The 19,832-nt window shown below is 46.0% G+C and overlaps 1 protein-coding gene across 1 annotated transcript in view; it reads left to right on the forward strand.

Moving 5' to 3' along the window:
* The window catches only part of C2_1H11orf52 (chromosome 2_1 C11orf52 homolog), a 172,370-nt gene that overhangs the window by 131,286 nt on the left and 21,252 nt on the right, over window positions 1-19,832 (forward strand). Inside the window, exon 2 of the mRNA XM_086957177.1 lies at window positions 2,055-2,092. Within this exon, the coding sequence (XP_086813303.1) occupies window positions 2,055-2,092 (38 nt within the window). The remainder of the gene's footprint in view (window positions 1-2,054; window positions 2,093-19,832) is intronic.

Here is a 19,832-nt window from a genome sequence, read left to right on the forward strand (position 1 = left end):
AGCTCTACAAACCTACTGATTGATTAAAAACAGGATGCCTGCACGGTCATCATACAAATGGTCACATAGTGAATTCTTAATTTCATGTGGTCATTGATTTAGTTGTGATGTAAAAACTTGTATATAAAGGGTATTATAAGCTAGTCGTGTTCTATATAATGTAAAGTTAGAAGGCAAAGCCATTTCACCACCCAAGAGCCAAAATATTTCACTTAGATGCATCAAAAGTAAAACCTGCTTTATAATAAAATAAAAATGTTCATTGTTGCTGACAGCAAGATCTGCTAATCCCAAAATTAGCAATGAACGCAGCTTTATTTTAAGGAATGCTAATTACTTGAGCGGGGAAATAACTCTACAAGCTAATTTTTTTTACATGGCTGAGCGAGAAATTCAGATGATATGAACATTAGACCTGCTTCTTATTCACTGAAGCAGAAGCCACAATGTCCGCTTATGATTTTTTTTAAGTGCGTGTTCTGTTCTCTGTGCCTTTTGTGCACAGTATCCCCAATGGACTGCCTGCCAAGACTGTGAGTACAGCTTTGTGTACTTTTATGCCCTTTTTATACAATATAAAGAATATTTGAGCCCACATTTTTATATGCTTTCTGTAGGAAAAAGGTAAATAATAAAGATAATACTATGAACAGAGCAGTTGCAAAGGTGTCTGCTGGTGAGGAGACATGTTTAGGCCCTCACCAGAGACTGTAGTGCGAACGTGATGTATTTTTTTCAATATGCTCAAAATAAAAAAATATACATATGAAGGAGCAGCGGATGATAGCCCTAAGCGTCCATTGATCTGTTAAATAGTCATTCACATTTTGTTTCTGACCACCACTTCATAACTAATCCGGCAGTGTATCCACTCACTTTAGAAATTTCCAATTTTGCACTGTGAGTTATGGCGTTTTTCTTGATCACTGGTGCCTGTTCACCTAAATAGCTTTTATGTAGTGCCTGGGTTGGCGTGCCAATCTCGTCTTTTATTTTTAATTGATCAACCCCTAATGTACAGACTGCAGCAACAGCAATGTGACCAGTGATTTTAATCATTAAAATAAAATCCTAAAGACCTATTTCAATATACTGAATACTGATTGAATGCTTTCTAGCTCAACAGAGCTTTCTCAGCATACGTATTCTAAGTCACGTGCATGTTTACCTTAATATCTAATATTACATTTCTGAAAATTGACCACATCTCATTTCATGGTTCAGTCTCATTTGAAAGTGATACCTCTGCAGCCTAATAATACCAGATTTCCTTTAGTTCATCTATTAATCCCAGCAACCATCTGCAGAAGCGTAACTCCTAATAATTATTGCCCCAAATTCTTATTAAATTAATCTACAACCGACAAACTAAAGTAAGTGCATAGAATGGTTTCCTTGAAACCATAAGGCTTTTATATTGTTTGTTTATGTATATTGACCGCCCTGCATCGTTGCCACCTTACATTGTTTCTCCTTATTTTGTAACCATTTACACCTTTCTTTTCTCAAATGTTTTTGTTTAATTATTATTCATTTGCATGCATATTCACACTTTGTTTGTAAAGCGCCCTGATATCCGTAAGGATCTTGTTCGCGCTCTATAAAACTTTCAAAATAAATAAAATAAAAATAAACTATTAACCAATATTAACAAATACCCACTAGATTAACCACTATCATGCGTTCTGGATCAATGTGCTTGCTGGAGTAAAGAACCTCAGTGTCTTGTCAGGGGTAGTAGAAGCTATATAAATGCAATGAAAATACAAAACAATATCGCATACGAAGTCCAAGAGGGCCGTACCCACACCTGAATTTCCTGATAGCCACTTATTTATTTAAGAAATTCCCATTTTGATGCAGCATTTTTTAATATATATCCCAAATAGATATCCTGAAAGCCTGATATGGATCAGGCCCTCATGCAATGTTGGACTTGCCAAGAATGTTTTATATGTATATATTGTTTTATTTGTGTTTATATAGAAGTGCTTTTGCAGGAGGCTTTGCAGTCTGTTTCATTGATAATTTCGTTATTATTATTTCTTATTTAGGATTTGCCCCTGCGCCAAAAAGAAAGAAGAAAAGAAAGGTAAATCATCTCAAATTTCTCATTTAAAGTTATTTGCCTGCAGTTGAGAGACATTTGCTACTAGAACTGAAGCAGCTTTATGAATTGTATTAGGAGATGCTGGGGTGATGTGATGGAGCAGACATCAAGGGGCCTGAGCCCAAAGCCTCAGTGGTGGTTAACTTGCTTACTGCTGTCCCCTGTTCTGGCATGCTTGTCTATACTACTCATATGGAGAAGGTACAGGAAATGGCTATGTACAGGTCAAGGATTTTAAGAACTGACAATGGTGGCCACAGCTTGTATAAACGCAAATATCTTGTAGCTTGCCCAAGTGCTTATTTCAACTCTTCAACCTATCCTCCTCCATGTGCATTTTTCATCTTTCCTCATGTTTCTTCCCCACCTTTTCACTCTTGCTCTTCTCCTCTCCTGCCTCCTCTTCTCCTGTACTCGTTCCTCCTTTTCCTCATTGTTTCTTCTCATAATTCTGCTTCTTCTTCTCCCCGCTTTATTTTCCTGCTTTCCATTCTCCTCGTTTCTCCCTATTATTTTCCATGTCTATTCCACATGCCCTGTTCCCTCCTTTCTTACATATTATTCTCAACTTGTTCCTTATTGCTTCTCAAGTGTTTCTTTTCCTCTCATTGATATTTTTTTGTTGTATACTTCTCACTCATTTAAACTCTTTCCCTCCCATCGACATCAATTAGGGGGTCGCAACTGCGACCCCTATGCCACCCGTTGCGACTGCTGCCACCTGGCTTCCCTAACTGTTTGTCAGGACATCAGTGACATTATGGAAGGCCCTTACATGAAATCAAATAGATTCTGTTTGCTTTACCGTTTAGAATGGAAATATGTCATTCTTACGGCTATGGACCGGTTCCACACTTCAATAATATCCAAGACCGCACTGACGATGTCAAAGTTAGGCACCGCAATACTTCCACCGTGTACTGGACTATTGCGCATGTGTGAGCTATGGCGTGGCAAGGCAGGTCCACATTGGGAGCCTCGTCAGCAAATGCACTGAAGTGCATGTGGAGCTCCCAGAGGCTGGTGTATTTGACGAGAAACCGCGTTTACAACGCTGTTAAAACAAGTCAATGCTATTACAACGTGGTTGTTACAACAACTGCGTTGCTAGTACGGAATACCTTTACATCACAAGTCATTACAATGACTTGCTGGAGGGGGCGCAAAGGTATTGGATATAAAATCCAACACCTTACCTGCTGTTGCGCAACATGGAGTAGGAATAGTAAATGTTACTAAGTCCAGCGCGCCCCCTACAGCAAGTCGTTGTAATGACGTGCGATGTAAAGGTATGGTGTATTAACAACGCGGTTGTAACAAGGGTGTTGTAATAGTACACAATGTATTAGCATGCGTTGTAACATGCTATATTCGTTTGTGACTGGCAAAGTCAAGAGAACACCATGATCAGTGGAACTCTAGCATTGCCCTGGCAGTGGCGCCGTGCATCTGAGCCTGGCAGGTGCTCTGCAGACAGTGTTGATTCACCCAGATGCAGAGATCTGCACAAGGATAGCTCGAGGGCTCCAGGAGTTGCCTTGGGTGTAGGTGAGTCCCTCCAGAGTCAATGTTAATTCGCTATTGACTCTTTCAAAAGGCATCCAGTGGCAGGGCGGTATTTCACCAACTGGTGCTGGGCTATTTATGGGCACTACAATGAGTGTTAGGGCCAAAAGCAGTAATAAAGTAAGCCTTTTACTGGCTGCTTTGTACAAAGTGTAAGTGAAACCAGAAAACCTGTTTTTCTTCATTAAAACTTATAAAAAATACTTTCAAATGTGTGTTCAGAATATCAGTTGTACAAAAAACTATTGTGTATGATTTATTAAACTATCATGCTGCTTTAGAATCTGGGCAACGTATAGGGTTTACATGACAGCTACCTTACCTCTTAGTTCACTGATGGCTCATGTTTAAAGCTATCACTTAATAAGCACTTCTCAGCGCAGTGCTATACTGTGATCTATTATACTTTCTGAATTTTGAAGACACATTATCATATTTTACATAAGGTTTTTGTATGATTTGCAAAGCAAACAATTTCAAGGATTGGCTTGTGCATTGGCTCCTAGAGCCAAACCAGACCCTTGGCTCGGCGCTGGCTCAGCTTGCCCTGTTAATTTGTTGTCTTGCTCACCTCGAGGAGCAGCTCTGCTTGGTACATGTGTTGATGGAATGAACCAGTGATGTGCTTGTTTTCTGTACAAGAAATTAAAAGTAGTAAACCTGGAAAGGTTCAGTGGCACCACAGGTTAATAGGTATGTGTACCATGTCATGACAGGAGGGTTGCCGGGAGAACTTGACATGCATTAAATGTTTATGTTTATGGTAAATAGCACTGTTATCTTATGTTCTGAGACTGAGATTTAATTACATGGTACCCTTAGTTTAAAAAACAAATGAAAAGTGAACTTGTTTTGAACATTATAAGCCCATCAGCCTTCCCATTTTAAAAGTTACTTGACATTTATAATGGCTGATTTCAACTTGACTAGTGTATTTTCCATTGTTGTACACTATTTAATAGGCTCTTAATCAATGCTAAAGTATCTTAATTTTTTAAGATACTACCTGACCAATAAATGTAGCTGCATTTTCAGTAGGATTGAAGCATGTCTGTTTATGGTGTACTTCTTTTGTATCTGTAGAGATTTTCAAGCCTCTGTGTGATGTAAGTAACCAAAAGATAGATGCATCACTTCCTGTGATAGCCCCAAACCAAAGGTCATGCAATGTTGCTTCCTTTGATTTCATGGGGATGTTACAGGGATTCTGCGCAAACACAGAACTGTGCACAAAGACTTAGGACCTCAGTGAAATAGGGTGTGCCAAAACTCACCTTAGTACCCAAAATCCCCCTCCCAGACTAACAATCCGTGTCACATTAGCTCCTATAGCAAAGAAACCAATGATTAGACAACCTAGAACCATCTCAGGAATAGTGGGAAGTGGGAACACTCTTTCGTTATACGCTCATACCAGTCCACAAGAGGAGTAAAATAGAGACACTGCAAGTTAAAATGTTTATTTTAACAACGTGATCTCAAGCGTTGTATTTTAATCAACATCAGCATACATATGGATAATAATAATACGGACAGCATGGTTAAAATTCCATAAAATACAAAAGGAGGAATCCTGTTATAATGATAGTGCCAACAGGTGAGAAAAGCGCCTATTTAAAACACCCTCGCTGTCTAGGAACCATTCATTATAAAACTATAGAAGGTCTCTTGAGCTTTCTAGGGGGACCCTATTTACATGTCCGCTCAGTAAGTGTAAATTACATCAGGATCGGTTAGTCTCTCTGCATGCCTGGAATCTTTTAAGTGTGTGCAATTCTGGCAAGTGTGCTATGATAAAGGCTCCAAAATCCTACTCGGCTTGCAGCTGCCAAATTGTTGTCTAGAATGTGTTACACGGACAATCCAATAAACAGGCGCACGTTATGATAACCTTGGCGGCTTAGCACTCACTGTACAGACTGGGGATACAATGTATGTCTAGAGATGTCGAAAAACAACCCGTTTCCCATGTATAGACCTTCATCCAAGCTAAGTCAGCAAAAACAGCTAAGCAGTGTCGTGTGCAAAAGCAGCATAGGGGAAAAATGGTGTTTAAACTCGAATAAGCCATGCTAACTTAACATACACGCAAAAGAGGCCCATAAACCATACGACAGGGTCCAAAAGTCACGTAATGTCACTTCATTTGATATCATCAGGTCAAATGTCTTGCAATGTCACTTCCTGTGACATCATCGGGTGGGTCAAAGGGCAGTGTGTCACTTCCTGTGATGTCACCAGGTCAAAGTTTGTGTGATGTCACTTACTGTGACATCAGTGGGGGGTCATATGGCATGTGATGTCACTTCGCTACCCCTAGCATTTGGACGAATTGACGTCCATGTTCCCTCCATCTTGAACCTCTTGCTTCGTTCCTTGTCCTGTTTTTAGGTCTCGCTGGAATAGCATCCAAAGGATGCGTCCAGCTGGAGACGTATAGCCGCCCGTCTCGGGGGAATTAGGGACACGAGGGTGTTACGAGCTTTTCTGCCGGATTTGGGTGCGCGAACGTGCACGTTCCGTCCCGAGCCGCGCCGTGTACATCCTTCCGATTTCTTGAAGTTGGCACACATGCGCGCGCATATACACACACAGACAGACAGACACTCGCTCGCACACATCCCCTCCCCCCCACAGTCATCGGCCTCTTTTAAACACACACACACGCATACACACATGCATACACACACGCATACACACATGCATACACACACGCATACACACAGACTCCAAGACACATACATACACACACGCAAGCTCACACACATACACAGCCCCCGCTGCTGCACGCGCACACACACATGCCCCCCGCCCTCGCAGCTCAGCAACAAGGCGAAACCCCACTCACCGGCTTCCTTGGTGCGGCGGCTCTCCTCTCATCGGCAGCTGCAGGGCTCCTCAATGCCGGTTACCACGGGCTCTCCCTCACTCCTGGGAGCCTCGTGGAAAGCACCGGCAGCAGGACTCTTCCTCCCTCCTTCTCAGGGCGAGTGCACCGGGGCGCAGGGTAGGCTCCTGCCTGCTCCGGTGCTCAAAACAGCCGCGGCTCTTCCGTGGGAGGCGGGGTAGGCTCCCGCCCTCCTACTTCCGGTTTCCGGTTATCCCGCCCGGCCTGCCTGGCTTCCTGGTCGCAGGCCGGCGGCGATGTTCGGTTTGTCCAAATGAATCTAAATTGTTCACAGCAAGTATATTAAATACTATTACTTGTTGTAACTTCTTGAAAGCCAAGGGGATAAAGAGTGGGCTTTGGCGGGGGCGGGAGGGAAGGGTGGAGAGGCGAGTAGGGTTATATTGCATTCCTTTAAACATGTTTTTTTTTTTATCTATTGCATCCAAAACATTTGTATTTTTCTGAGGCTACTACGAGTTTATTTGGGGTTTGCGAATTTGGGAACCGGGGCAGCAGGTGTAACCACCCAGCTCCCTCCGCTCCGCAGCAGGGATTTGCTGACCATTAATCGGTATGGCTGAGGTCAGTGGTCTGGGCTACATTTGAGGGTTTGGGGCGGGTCCCTATTGGCTCCTGACAGACACATCTCCAAAAGACAAACACAGCGCCAGTTCGCAGGGCTGCACGGAGGACATCCCGCCGGAGAACCCCAAGTGCACACTCGGGTCAAGCTCGCCTTCCACGCAGGCACATGCACTCCTAAATGTGTCGCGTCCTCTTACATTAACTCTTTAAAACATGTTTCCCCCTTAGTCTCACAGCACCATCATCTCGTCCCAGCATCGTCCTCTTCCTGGAGAGGACTCCTCCTCTGCACTTGCCGCACAAAACCCTTTCTCTCACTTTCACTGTCCTCCTCCCGGCAAAACTTTAGGCTCCTCCCGCCTCACACAATAGCCTCTCTTCGTCCATTAGTGGACAACAAGAGACAGCCTCTCGCACCCTACCTCACTAGCCCCGCCCCTCCTGGTCTCTGGGGGTTTGTTCACAGAGGAGCAGACCGACCCTGTAAGGGCGCGCTCCTATTGGCAGAACCGAGCCCTCCCCGTCTCCAATTGGGCAGTTCCGGTATCCATCCCCCGAGGCGGTGCACATTGCCCAGGTAGTCTGCTGCGCTTCAGTGGAGCGCGTTCCCTGTGTTACTCCGAGCTCTCCCCAGCGTCGCCTCCCTCCGGGTCACAGCTACAACTTCGCAAACAAAACTGGCAACTACCGACTCATGAATTATTTCCACTTTTATAGGGGGTTCCCAAATTCAAGACTTGTCTCGCTACTTTTTTTTCAAGGATTATCATAAAAGAAGCGTCTGTTCTGCTGCTGGGTTTGGATAAACAGCAACTTTCCTTGGATTTGTAAAGCTTTTTTTTTGTCTGTGGTGATTTTTTTTTCTCGCGTTTTATCTTCAGTGGATTTGTTGGGAAGCTTTGTACCTCCTCTGCATCACTTTCCCCTTAGGGAAGGCCTCTGACCCCCCGCCGGGGTGTGAGCTACAGGAACCACCACCACCAGCAGCAGCAGCGAAGGCGCCCTCCCCTCCAGGAGCAGAGATGGGCCACTTCACCCATTAGAGAGGGCAGCACCACTTCTCAAGAAAGGGGATTCCTGATCCGCGAAGCATGGGCTGCTCGGTCCGCTCTCCTTTGTGCTTGGAATGAGACCAGCCCCGTTAAACTCCCACCCGGAATCCAACACCATTGATGTAACCATCTCGGAGCTCATGGGCTCCTTTCTGGAGTGCCCCCTGGTCACGTGGGTAGGTATCGTGTGTGTCTGTCTGTGTGGGGGGGGGGGGCACCGAAGTTCTCAGGCTGTGGGGGAGGCAGGGCGGCTGTCGTGAGCCAGACTCCCCGCTGCACCTTGTTCCATGTGAGCTGTGTCCAGAGAAAGTGGTCGTTAACCTTGAAAGAATAAATAGCGCTGTCTTTTCTTGTCGGTGGAGTCCTTTGGGGTACTTCTGTGTGTGCGCATTTCTTGACTATCCCCGTTCTTGGTGCGTTTTCCTCCAGTGTAGTAACAACTCCATACATAAGTGCACAGGCTCACGCAGCAGAAGGACTGGAGTTGTCTGTTTTGGGCGTCCTCGCTGTTACTTTAGTTTTATTGTTGTGGCAGAGCAGGTTCTGCGCCCAAAATATTGTTTGTGAAATGAGTAGATTTCGCATTTTCTGTTGGGCAGTTACTAATGGTTTCTACCGGATGTTTTTTTCTTTTGAAGTCATCAGGCTTAAGTGCCGGAGAGCGGGTGGTAAGAATTGTCATTGACCTGGTTAAAAAACCCAACACCATTTAAAGTTATGACATGCTCTCAAGAAATATTATTAGTGACGAAAAAGCTGTACAGAGATGTGTTGAACATGTCACTAACCCAATAATTCATATCCACGCAGGAAACTTAGGTGTTCCCAACACAAAACTCCTTCAGTGGATTTATTGCCTTCAGCGATTTGTAGTTGTTGGTATAATAGACGTCACACACATTGTGATGTGCACAACTGACCTTGTACGAACGCTACAGCCATGCAGGCCAGCCAGATACACCAGGTATGCACGGGTCCCTCAAACACAGCAGGGCACGTTCTGCAGCCCAGGCAATGAACACGTGTCCCTCGAGCGCCTGGAAGAGGGCCTTTGGGAGGGACAGCTGTGAGGCGAGGAGGCACTTGGCTGTGGGTGAGGGCTATTCGCAACACAAATAAATACCAACGGGAGTATTTGTGAAGCCGGTGCAGTTATCTGTGAACCCTCGCCCCCTGTTCCCGGTGTGTGAGAGGGCGGGCATTACAAGTCTGGAGTTAAAATACACGTCAGTTTGATTGTGGGCGGATGCAAACGTGCCTACGTTACTGAACACCTGCTGCCTTGTTAACAGATGTAGGGTGTGTTATCAAAGGCTTTGGGGGGATGGGTTGCTAAGTCTGTAAAAGGGTTTGTATTCAGTCACACATGGTTTCTTCTCAGCAGCCGCCTTACTTTGTTCCACCCCGAGTCAATATTAACCCGCTTGGGGCAGAAGCGAGTGGGGCGATGTTGGGGGCTGCTTTAGGTGTGAAGAATCACGACTGATGTTAATAACGTGTTCTCAACTTGTCTGGTGGTGTCTACGAGATACCTCGCACGTCTAATGCACCTGCTGCAGACTGATTTGGGCAACCATCCACCCAAGCGGGGAAACGTGTTATTTTACGTCAAAGCTGCGCGTCTCCTGCACCGTGAATACCAATCCACCACTAGCTATATAAAACCTTCTTGTCTAATGGTGCACTATTTGTGAAACAGTTACCAGAACACGTATAGCTACTTGAGCACACTTTGATTCATAAGGATGCCACATTCTTACAGTTCTACTTGTTCCTTTTTAGGTCTCGCTGGAGTAGCATCCGAAGGATGCGTCCAGCTAGAGAGGTATAGCTGTCAGTCTCGGGGGAATTAGGGACAGGAGGGTGGCACGCGCTTCTGCTGCTGGATTTGCCTGCGCGAACGCGCACGTCGGCTCCGTCCACATTCTCAGCAATTCCTGCGCCGTGCACATCCCCGGGCTCCGATTTCTTGAAGTTCGCACACATACACACATGCGTGCGCATACACACACGGACAGACGCTCGCTCACACACACCCCCTCCCCCCCCACAGTCATCGGCCTCTTTTAAACACACACACACGCATACACACAGACTCCAAGACACATACACACACGCACGTTCACACACATACAGAGCCCCCCGCCGCCGCACACACACATGCCCCCCGCCCTCGCAGCTCAGCAACAAGGCGAAGCCCCATTCACCGGCTTCCTTGGTGCGGCGGCTCTCCTCTCATCGGCAGCTGCAGGGCTCCTCTATGCCGGTTACCACGGGCTCTCCCTCACTCCTGGGAGCCTCGTGGAAGGCGCCGGCAGCAGGACTCTTCCTCCCTCCTTCTCAGGGCGAGTGCACCGGGGCGCAGGGTAGGCTCCTGCCTGCTCCGGTGCTCAAAACAGCCGTGGGAGGCGGAGTATGCTCCCGTCCTCCTACTTCCGGTTGTCTCGCCCGGCCTGCCTGACTTCCTGGTCGCAGGCCGGCGGCGATGTTCGGTTTGTACCGGGCTGCGGCGGTGATGCGGGGGGACACACGAGGGGTAGGCTCCCTCCAGAATTTAATTATAAAGCGAGGTGACACTCGCTACAAGTGGAAATACGCCACAATTTGGGGCAAATGCCGGGTGGGCACCGGCTTGGAGCACCACGCGCTTCAACGGCAAACACAGCGCTCTCAAGCGCTAAGGAGGCAACTCCCGTGGCCAGTGCCGGGTGGGTACTGGCCTCCTGCAACAAAGCGCTCCCAGGCTCTTCAGGGAAATTAAGCGCTCCCAAGCGCTAGGCAGGTGAATACAGCGCTCCCAAGCGCTATAAAACTTGTCGCTTCAGAGCCCCCACATCCTAAAAATCCCACCACACACTGGAAGGGAGCAGGCTCTGGGGTCATCGGTCTAAAGCACTTTTCTAATAAAAACTTTATTCCACACAAACTGTCATCAAGAGACCCAGTACCCCTGATACTCTCCTGCAGCACTCACCACAGTGAGACTTGTGTGAAACCAATGACGTGTCAGAGCGAGAATGACACCAAAGGATGAAAGGCAGAGGCTACCCAGCAGAGATCTGAACCTATAATCTGCAGAGAAACACACACACACACACACACACATACATACATACATACATACATACATACATATACACACACATACATACATACACACACACATACGTACATACAAGCACACACACACAAACAAACCCAAACACATAAACACACACGCACACACACATATATATATGCACACGCACACATGCACACAAAGTCACTGAAAAAAAGGACAAATTACCACTAGGTATCAATTACATTAAACAATGTTCCATGTGTAGCGCTTAACACAAAAACGAATGAATAGCCCCTGACAACTATCCAACACTGCCAGCTCTTTCCTGTATACCCGACCATATTGTATAATGCTATTAAAACAGAGACTTTTTAGGTCGATCCTGAGCAGGGCATGTGCTGCTCTTCGAAACACGCTGTATTCAGGTATGGACTTGCTAAGATAAGCTTGCAGTTTTGTCCTATCGCTGAAGGTTGGTAGGTTGGGGAAGAAGTGTCTGGGGCGTCCTTTAAACAAGCATTTGCAATGCAATAGGTCTCACTTTTGCGAAAGTTTAAGCTATTAGCATTGTAAATGACAATGCCTTTTATTTATGTTTTAAAAGCAAAAACATAAATAAAAGGCATTGCCATTTACAATGCCAATAGCTCTAACTTTAATAATGCGAGACCTATTGCATTGCAAATGCTTGTTTGTCCTTATTTTCTGCGCCCCTCCTAACCATTCTTTGTTGACAGTGTAATTAGATTCCTCTCCCTTTGTCTCCATCTCTTCTTCTGCATGTATTCAACTTCTCTATTTTCTCCTACTTCTCCCCATACATAGTCTGTCATTCACGACTTAATATAGCCTTATAGCCCGCCGTAGAGGGCTATACCGGCTATTAAAGGCCCCCTCCAGCGTTAAAGGCCCCGTGCCGAAGGCGAGGGCCTTTAACAAGGGAGAGGGACTTTAATAGCGGTATAGCCCATCGGCGAAGGGCTATAAGGCTATTCGAACAGTCTGTCACTAGAGGACAGAATGTTCTAACAAAAAAACAAAGCCTTTTGGGAGCGTGAGGGGAATGAAATCCCCTCAGGTTCCCTGAAGCCTTTGTTCACAGCCAGAGCGGTGAACAAAGAAACATTGGAATGTTGGAGCTCCAGGCTTATACCAGCCATTATAAGCCCAGAGCACTCCATTGTTTTCAATGGAGCTCCCAACATTCCAATGTTCTAATAACATTTCGGCCTTTCCATTTCTTCTTGATTTGGATTGTCTTTATTGTCTGCTTTCGTTTTCCACATTTTCTTCCTCTTATATCTTAAGACAAGCATTTTCCACCACATACTGTGAAAGTGTCAACCATAATACAAGTGATGCCTGTAGGACTCATGGCCAGTTGGTGTAAAGTAGCAGAAACTTTTTGGCAAACAACAAAGTAGAATCGAGAGTTCAGCAGTCTCCCAGGACACAAAACTGCTTTCCCAACGTGCGGTAGAGTAAGTTAGCATGCACTAGCAAAGCCAATAGGTGTTGCCTTTGAAAGGCATTAGCATCTGCAAAAAAGAACAAGCACAGGCGTTGCCAATAGGTTTCGCATTTGGAAAGTTGGAGCTATTGGTTTTGTAAATGACATTTTATATTTATATATCGTTATTGGCATTGTCAATAACAATATATAAATATAAAATGTCATTTACAAAACCAATAGCTCCAACTTTCCAAATGCGAAACCTATTGGCAACGCCAGTGCTTGTTCATGTTTAAAGTGAATCGCATTGGCTTAGAAGCGCCTCTGTAGCCGTTGTGAACGGGTAGCATTTGCTACGAGTGGTTTTAGTTAGTCTTTTCTGGCACGTTATTGTGCTTTCACGTCCATGTAAAGGCAAATGGCCTCGCAATGCTGGCAAATGGCCGGAGGGAAGCTGGATGGGGGCGGGAGAGCCTGGTGGGGGGGGCGGGAATGCGAGCGAGGGGAGGAGAAGTGTGGCAGGCGGATTAGGGAGATGCGCGGAGGGAAGCCGGATGGGGGCGGGAGAGCCTGGTGGGGGGCGGGAATGCGAGCGAGGGGAGGAGAAGTGTGGCAGGCGGATTAGGGAGATGCGCGTGCTTGTGTGGTCACGTGACCCGCTTTTGTGGTCACGTGACTCGCATGCACTGTGAAAAAACCGCAGTCGTTTGACGAGTCGATGGAGCACTTGAATTCTCGCCTATTACATTCGCAAGTGAATGATAATAGGCGAAACCTAAAAAAGCGCGTCTTGTTGATGCTGATCGGCAAAAAAGCAAGCCTCTGCATGATTACACATTCAAGCATATGTTACCATGCATGCATGCATGCATGCATTCATGTATGCATATAGGTCATCACACCATTTCAGCCCCAGCGCAAGGATATAGGAACACGCATCCATCATGAAGTACAGCTATTTAATTACATTTTAGTTTACAGTTCCAAGATGGTGGATGCCCATATGGAAGTGGTAAACTTAAAGCATATAAAAAGTGTGCAAACTTGCATTTATTGGAGGGAGAGGCCCACTTGAAAATTGAAGCAGCTAGGCCCTCCAAAAAAGTTAGAAAAAAATGAACAACAAAAAAATGCTATGAAGCGAGGCCAATGGAGCGACGGAGGAATGGTAGCAGGGTTGAGGATCAAGTGAATGTCGCTGATGAGTGACGGCGAGCAGAGAAATTTAGAGGAGCAACAGAGAAACCGGAATGATGGAGAAATTGAGTAAAAGCGGAGCAAGAGAGGAAGAAGTGGGGGAAGCAATGGACGAGCTGGGGTGTGTGAGAGCAAGACAGAGTGCAGGGGTGGGTAACTGAAGGGGAAAGTAGCACACAGGCAAGTGGGAGAGAGAACGTGCCCTCCCTAAAAGTCCTGAAGCAAAGGTAATAAGCCTCAACCCTGGGATCTATTGGCTTTGTCAATCCTGTGTGGCAAGGCTGTACAGTATTGGGCAGAAGTTTTTTTTAAAAAGGCCAGGTGTTGGTGTGAACATGTATGAAGAGGTGTGTGTGCATGCAAAGTGATGTGAATGACAAAAAAAATGAAAAAGTACAAACCACTTGTTTAAGACCTAGGGCAGCCTGGGCCTCCTAAAACCCCAAAAAATAAATAAATAAAAAAACAAAAAGATGGGGAAACGCAATGAAAATAGGGAGGGGAAATTAGCACACAAGGTAGAGTAACATGGATTGGGGAGAGCAGCACGATTGTGAGAAAGGACCGGGAGCATGGGTGCAGTTATTTGGCAGAGGGAGGAGAAGCATACAAGGGGAGAGCTGGAAAACAAATGTACTCTCTTGAACTGCTTATGCAAAGAGGAAAACACGTAGCTTTCTTAAAGTGAGCAGTGGAAGGGTAGAAGCCAGTCGAGAGATGGCAAAGAGGCTGTGCTCCAGGGCAGGGATAACCCCAACTTAGACAAGGGAAGCCACATATTAAGAAGCAAGCATATGAGAGTGTTAAGAAAGGCATCCAGTGGCAAGCGATTGGCGTGCATAAGCCCCTGTATATTCTTGGTAAACCTAGAGTAGTATTTTTGCAACCAGGCAGCTTGTGCGGTCTGGAAGGCACGGCCTAAAAATGAAAAAACATCTGATAGGCCAGTGAGAATATGGTAAGTTGGAAAGCTGTTGAGAAACGTGTGGCCCATAATTGGGTGGGGTGGGGGGGGAGAGAGAGCTAGAAGAGAGAGAGTGTGTTTGTGTAAAAGAGAGACAAATACTGGGAAAATACATGCACAAAATGTATTTATATTAAAAACCTAATCCCTCTGTGTCTCTTAAGGATTCAGATTCTGGTTGCATTATTTCCTTTCCAAGAATACTTCCTGAGGTTGCCATCTGTCTGGCATTGATCATCGAGGCTTGGTTTCGACCTGGCATCGTTGATTTCGAAACGGACCACCAACTAAACAGTAAATTGTGTGTTTGGATCAGGATAAGGTTTAATATATAATTTGTGGGCCTGGCTGGAACAAAGTGTCTCAAGACCTGGTATATACACTTGAGCTTACCAGATACTGGAAAGGAGTTGTGATGTTCCAGATGTGCTCACTTTTGATGGAAATCAAGTGCTTTATCATTTGGCTGCAGACAGATGTGGCAGGCTGGAAAACTTAATGTCAGCAATTTGTGAAAAGGGGACAACAAAAAGTACAGAATCCGATGGGCTGTGGGTCAGCCCCGTTAGCCATTGTTTCTCCTCTGTTTCGTGGTTTGCTTTTGCTTTGATGGCCTGTCTATTAAGGCCATGGCATTTCGTGGGTGGTTATATTTTCCCATTTGTATTCCCATGAAATGTTGGTGATGGGCACAAGTAGTTCTTTTGTTAGATTGAAGCCGGTGCTTGCTCTTTGATGTGTGTACTTTGTGGACACAACAACATTTCACATATTTAGGAAGTTTGGATGCCTTGTTCACTAATCACCCTTAACCTCTTTAGTGTGGCCTCGGCCAGGGGACTCTCCCTCCCCAGCTCCCCAGTGCAGGTGTCGGCAATTGGCAGACACTGGAGAGAGTTAAAAACTCTCTGAGGCTCGGCACCAGATGTAGTCCTTTATTCTTTTTCTTCATCAGGCTGCTCGGTAAGGACTTCCAGATGGAGTCCTTTATTTTTCTTTTCTTCTACAGGCTGCTGGGTTGGAGCTTCCAGGGCAGACCTGTGTTTTTGTGTGTTTTTTTTACTACAGTGATGGGCTCGGAGGGCGCTCTGAAGTCATGTAATTGCAGTAAAAGTGAAAGCAAAATGAGCGGATGGGCTTGTTTTACTTCACTGAACCAGTGCTCAGGGCATATTTTAGCACCCCCCCCCCCCCCCCCCGAGTACTGATTCTCATAGGAGAGGTATTCTAAACGGGAGACTCTCTGTTTCCAATAGTATCTCTGCCCAGTGGATCGCCACTGAAAATTATCCCCAAGCAGGGATCTGCCCACTAGCCACCAAGGATGGGGGATGGACCCTTGGGCAAGGCTTGTGCTTCCCCAGGGGGGAATTTATAATTTTAGTCTCTCTGCTCCCCGGGGCGGGGGGGGGCAGATGCAGGCTATTAGTGCTGATATGCAATCCTGGGGGGCAAAATGCCCACTAAATATCAGGGATGATTTTACTTATAAAAGTTTAGGAGCGGGGCTGCCCAACATGGGCATAGCCATGCTCATTCCCCCACCCCAAGTAAATGGGCAACAGTCTTTCTGACTGCCCCCGTGGAGACAGATGGAGGTAATTGCCCCCGATCTACCCCCTGCAGGGGCAGAGAGCCCACTATAGGCCAGGACATTAAAAAAAGGATTTTGTTTTTAAATATAGGGGCTGCCAACCACAGGCATGGATATGTTCCCACCTCAACCAAATGGGGCAACAGTCTTTCTACCCCACCTGGTGGGCAGATAGGGTATTTACCCGAATATGCCCCTGGTGGGCAGAAAGACAACTAGGCACTAGGGAATGCTTTTTTTGTGCTTTTATATGGGGTGGTGGCTGCCCACTATGGGCATGGCCATGCCCCCACACCAAGTAAATGGGGCAGCAGTCTTATCTGCCCCCCAGGTTCTGATGAGGGAAATTACCCCCGACCTGCCCCCAGCGGGGACAAAAAGCCCACTAGGCGGCAAGTAATGTTTGTTTTTCTTTTTTTAAATATAAGGGTGGGGGCCGCTCAATATTGCTATGCCCCCACCCCAACTAAATGGGGCAATTGTCTTTCTGCCCCCTTGGGCGTCAGATTGGCATAATTATTCTCCCGATATGGCCCTGGGGCACAAGACACCGGGCTCTGAATGTATGCAATATATTTTTGGGTGAAGGGGGGCGACCTCCTCTGGGCAAAGGCCTGCGCTCCTCCCAACTCCTAGGCTAAATAGATTTTCTGCCCCTCCTGAGGGGCGGATATGGTATTCACTGCCAATCTGCCACCTCCCTCCTGGAAGGAGGGGGGAGCAGAAACCTGACTAGACACCTGGGATTCCAAAATGACACTAAAACAAACAAAAAGACAGGGTGGCTTACCCTGGCATCAAGCCGTACCCTTACCCCATTCAGATCAAAAGTGCCTTTCACTCTCCTGGGGCAGATAGAAGGCTTGTCCCAATAGGGGATGTTGCCCCAAACTTCCACACAGGATGTAGATAATCAGTATCACAAAATTTTGCCCCAGAGGCAAAATCATTGGTGTCAGGTGGGTGTTGCACTCTGGCATTCGCCACAGCCCACCTCAAAAGGGATACATCTGTCTCACGCCCCCACCCCAGTGGGCAGACTGTAGGTGTGCCCACACTTTAGCCAGGGGTGGGGGCAGAAAGCACACTGTATGGCAGGAATAAATATTTTTTAATTAACAAAATGGCGGTGGGTCTTGCCTATCCAAAATCAAGACCCCACCCTTACCCTTAAAACTTCAACAGTCTTTTTGCTCTCCTGCGGACTAAAGCATCCCATCCCAATGGCAAGTATTCTGGGATGGCCAGGATAGTGTGGCTAACTCCCAATATCGTCCCACTTGCGGATGTCTGCACAGTTGAGCTTAGGTAGGCTGCCACCTGGGAAAACCTAGCAAACACAGACAATTCTGAAAGCTACACATTCAGGGGAGTCAAGGGTGATGTGCTTTGCATGCATCACACATTTCCTTATCCACAATGCTGTGCACACCTCAAACTTTGACTAAAAACACACATTTTCCTACTTTTCTGTGAGGAAAACTTCTGGAACCGGTGGGAAGCCACACATTTACTACTACACAACATTCCCCCAAGTCTCTGGATACAAATGGTACCTCACTTGTGTGGGTGGGCCAAGAGACCTTGACACAAAAGGCCCTAAAGTGCTATTTGGAGAGATCAGCATTAGCGGTAGGAGTGGGATTTGGGGCGGTACTCAGCCACCACCCATAGAAACTTACCAACCAAAGCCATTTATTAAAACTAGACAACCTGTGGATTCCAGGGTGGTGTACCTTGCATGAATCTCACAAGGTTTTCTTAACCCACAATGCCCTGCAAACCTCAAACATTGCCTGAAATCACGCATTTTCCTTACATTTCTGTGATGAAAATTTCCGTAATCCACTGGAATCCACAAAATTCCTCGGAAGGGCTCATATTGACCTTGATTTGATCCGTTCCTGTTGCAGACACTAGGCCCAGCCACACAAGTTACAAGTTATAGTTTATTGCACAGTTAATTAAAACCAATGCGATACAGTGACACGCAATAAGGAAGTTAAAATGCTCAATAAAAAAACATGCATTTAAGATCAATTCTGTACTATAGTACGATAAGCATAAACGATTCAGCATAAAAAGTGATTTTGTTTGCCGGCCGCCCACATTGGCCGGTCTGTACTTCTCATCCACTTTGTAGGCCTGTTAGTCTATTCGTGTTTTCCATAAAATTTGCAGCATAGATGGTTCATCAATGTAAGTTAAATCATATGTCCTGTTTTGTTGATTATTCATGAGTCAATTTTTGCTAATTTTTTTTCCACTGCTTTTAAAAATTTCACGAAGCTCCAGCTCAGCTGAGGGTCCTGTGCTGAGAAGCAGGCTAGCACTGCACTCCGTGTGCGTACCCCCTGTAGAATAAAATGGCGTTTCAGCAGGAGCTTCCTTTCTTCTTGCAGTTCCTCACACGAGCATAGCAGGTGCAACATGTCTTCTGCCCCAATGCCACATAGCCTGCATAGTGTTCCTGCTTTCGATCTCAGCCAGTGAGGAAGGTGTAGAATGCATGGTAGCAGGCCCAGTCTGTATCTTAAAAAGGACAGTTTTTTTTTTGTATAAACTAGACCTAGATAAGGCTGGGAGGCTTGTGTCAGGTATGTGTTTCATACCATCCATGCGTGAGATCTTTTTGATAGGATGGCTTCATCCTGGACCCATGACTGTAGCTTGATGGATTTCTTCACCAGTTTGTTGAGTGTTTTGTGATCTGCAGGGGACGCCCAGAGCTCTGCCAGCCCGGTGTTAACTATGCTTTTTTCCAGGTATTTTGCAGCTGGTGAGTTTTGGATCTGCTCTAGCTCTTTCCATAAATATTCGTTCAGCGTTCCCTCTGTCGTTTTTCTTACTTTATCCCATGAGCAGATATATGCCCCCTTTCGTGCCAAAAGCTGTGACCGAATTCCAAACTCCAATCTGATCTGTGCTGGGGAGGATCGCTTTGGAAGGCTGAAGATGATTCTATATGCCGACACAATTGTACTGTCAAGTGTTACGGCATCTCTGCCTCGGAGGGCCTCGTTCCCATAAGTTAGTGTTGGTAACAGTTTGGCGCGTATGACATGTAGTAAAGGGGTCAGAGAAGGGCCGGAGAGGTTGTTGTTTAGTGTGTTTAAGGCGATTGCCAGAGCGAGGCCTTTACCTCTTATGCTAGCCCTTTGTTCGCTGAATTGGCCACCACTGTCTATCTTCACACCTAGATATTTGTACGACGAGGTGTCTTTGATACGGGTGTTATTCCAGTACCACGAGAAAACTTTCTTCTTTTTGTTCTTGCTGATTGTCATTGTTTGCGTTTTCTCGAGGTTCACTGTTAAGTCATTTAACTCGGAATATCTCTGGGTCGTATTTAAGAGGTTT

Source organism: Lissotriton vulgaris, chromosome 2_1 (assembly GCF_964263255.1).
Source record: "Lissotriton vulgaris chromosome 2_1, aLisVul1.2, whole genome shotgun sequence".
Classification (NCBI taxonomy): domain Eukaryota; kingdom Metazoa; phylum Chordata; class Amphibia; order Caudata; family Salamandridae; genus Lissotriton; species Lissotriton vulgaris.